The following is a 2,925-nucleotide window of genomic DNA, read 5'->3' on the forward strand; positions in this document are numbered from 1 at the left end:
CACTGAACTCTCTCTCTGGCCCGCTGCCTTTTTTATGCCCATGAAGGACTAGAAAAGTTGATCTATTAGGCTGGAGGAGTAGCTCAGAATATGCGCGAGGCTGTATGTTCAATCCCTAGTACCAAAAAGAAAACGTTTATTATTCAACCAGAAAATTTTCCATGTAGAAATTATAGAATCTTTCTGATTCTATATTAAAAGGCTTGAGGAAACACATGATCTCTAACCCAGTGAGTCTCATCTTATGAAAATTTATTCAGAATAAATCATGAAGAAAACGCTCAAAAACTTAGCTACCATATGCTATTACAGCAGTGTTTATTATACTGAAAAACTGGAAACGTGACATTCGACAATGGGAAAGGTGAGGTTATGATCAAATTATTTTTACCTTATACAATGGAATATTTTGTAGACATTAATGTTGTAGAATATTACTTACATAGGGAAGCATTCAGGCTATCTTATTAGGAAAAACACGGTACAGGAGCGTACAGGAGCAGGGAATATAGCTCAGTGGTCGAGTACTTGTCTCACATGTGCAAGGCCCTGGGTGGGGAGATGTGGTGGTATGAGGACAGCAGGCTAGAAAAGAAAACTGTGGTCTCATCACATAGTCTCTGTACACGAAGAAAAAGGACTGGAAGAATGTGCACACACTAAAAGGTTAACAATACTATAGGTGGTAGAACTATGGGTGATTCTTACATTGTTCTTTTTGTCCTTATTTTCTATACTGAACAAGTGTGTTACTTTAGAAATAAAAAAATAACCAAACCGATTGTTTTCAGGAGCTGAGAAATATTCAGCCAAACTTGAAAAAGTTAAACTAGGTGACTCAACTGTGTATTCCATTTAAAAACTCACGTATTGGACTGTAACTCTGTTTCCCTTACCCCCAGGGTGACACATCCGGAGACTACAGGAAGGTACTACTCATTCTCTGTGGAGGAGATGATTAAAATAAAATCTCCAAAGGACAGGAAGATCCTCAACACTGAATTTGTTTTTAAACTTCATTTTTCTACACTGCTATTAGCATTATCTCAGAATGCTTATTTCCAATTAAAACGCCCACAGTTGCTTTGTAGGGTTAGACTGTATTATTATCATCTATAATTAGTCATTCTGATGCCTTAAGCTGTACTTGCATTTCAGTTCTTATGATATAAATGGAGATTTAAAATCAAAAATTAAAATGTACTTGCCTTGAACAGATTATTTTCCCATTTGTGTCACAGAAATTGAATATATTATTTAATAATTTTTAGTAAAATGTATTTTTAAATGGAAGATTAGAATAAAATAATTTCAGTATAAATAATTTTCTTCCCTAAGCCTACTTTTACAGAAGCTGATAAATTATTTGAAGTTGTGAATATCCAGGTAGCAAGAATAACTATCCCATTTTCTATGTGTACATTATTATTATAGATGGAAAACACCCACAAATCTCATTTTGGTTGTATCGGTAGTGTCAGCTCATCTTTACTAAGTTTGGTGTGGAAGACTGCCTTTATCTCATCATACATTAAGATCACTTTCTTCAGGTTGAAGTGTAACAAAGCCAACCAAAACAGACTAAATTTTAAGTTTGGTTAAGCAAATATGTTGTGTGGTTATTAAACATAAATCCTCATCATTCCAGAATGTTATGATTAATGTCTTAATCTAGTTTAAAAGTGAATAGTTTAAAAAAAAAAAAAAACTTCGAATGAGATAATTCTGATAATGAAATAATTCTGAATTTTGCTTGACTTAAAACATTTGTGGTAAAAACTATTACATCTTTCTGATTTTTTTGATTTGTAGTAATTCACATACACTGTGCCTTTCCAACCCTACAATCATTCTAAAAGTGAACTTGATTTAAGTAAAAAATTCAGTTTGTATACAACATGGAAAAGTAATTTTAATAAAAAAATGATGGCACAAAAATGAGGTACATTCTTTTTCTGGTTGACTTGTCCATTTCTGAGGTTCTTCATCCTGGATGTGTTTGATGGGAGGTTTTTGGAGGACCTGTGATACTTAAACTTTTATTTGGGATTAAAACATAAGAACAAAAAAAACAAAAACAAAAACATAAGAGCAACCACACAGTCATCTTTGCCTGCTACTAGAGAACTAATATTTAAATATGAGACACAGTACTCAATGATATTAATGACTTATTCTCTGGTAAGGAATGCTATTCTCTGTTATACTATGCAGAACATTTATAGTAAATGTGAAATATTGGGACTGGGGATGGTTATGTGCCAGGCCCTCGGTTCTCTCACCAACCCAGAGAGAGACAGAGAAAGAAAGGAGGGAGGGAGACAGGCAGGGACAGAGGAAACAGGAAAAAAAAAAATCAATAAAGAACATATATGCTTTCACTATAATTAGAAGACTTGTCTTTTTTGTCCATTCTATAATATCAATTATATTTTAACAAAATAATGATTTACTCTTCCCGCTTTTCAACTTAGTGCTTCTTGTCAATTATAAGTGCTGCAGCTATGAGTGAAATCTACTTACACAAATACTTAGTAGTTCCAGCTAACTATAGGAAATAATACTACCACCTCAGCACCTACTCAGAGAACACTGAATTTCTCCATCAACTTTGACTTTGGAAGCAGTGTGTGTGTGTGTGTGTTTCATCTTAAAAAAATTAATGCTTCTGTTTAGATGACAGAAAAGATGTATTAGGAGTATTAGGGTCTTCTGAATTCCTGCCTCTGATTACCGTGGGTGTCCTCACTTTATAAAGAGCTTCACCTGCCATTAGCCCAGCTGAATGGAAGCACTGGTAGAGAATGTAGCTAAGTCTCTGGGAAACATAAAGATATATATTTGGTATATATTCAAGCATTTATTAAGTTCTTACTGTGAGCCATGAAACTACACAATGAATTTGTATACATTTTAAACTTTGAT

At 33.8% G+C, this 2,925-nt stretch overlaps 1 protein-coding gene across 1 annotated transcript in view; it reads left to right on the forward strand.

Annotated features, from left to right (window-relative positions):
* Anxa4 (annexin A4) overlaps positions 1 to 1,084 on the forward strand; it is a 63,351-nt gene extending 62,267 nt beyond the window's left edge. The window contains exon 13 of the mRNA XM_023718399.1: positions 903 to 1,084. Within this exon, the coding sequence (XP_023574167.1) occupies positions 903 to 962 (60 nt within the window). The 3' untranslated portion in view covers positions 963 to 1,084. The remainder of the gene's footprint in view (positions 1 to 902) is intronic.
* Positions 1,085 to 2,925: the final 1,841 nt, after the last annotated feature.

This window comes from Octodon degus, unplaced genomic scaffold (assembly GCF_000260255.1).
Source record: "Octodon degus isolate 3935 unplaced genomic scaffold, OctDeg1.0 scaffold00058, whole genome shotgun sequence".
NCBI lineage: Eukaryota > Metazoa > Chordata > Mammalia > Rodentia > Octodontidae > Octodon > Octodon degus.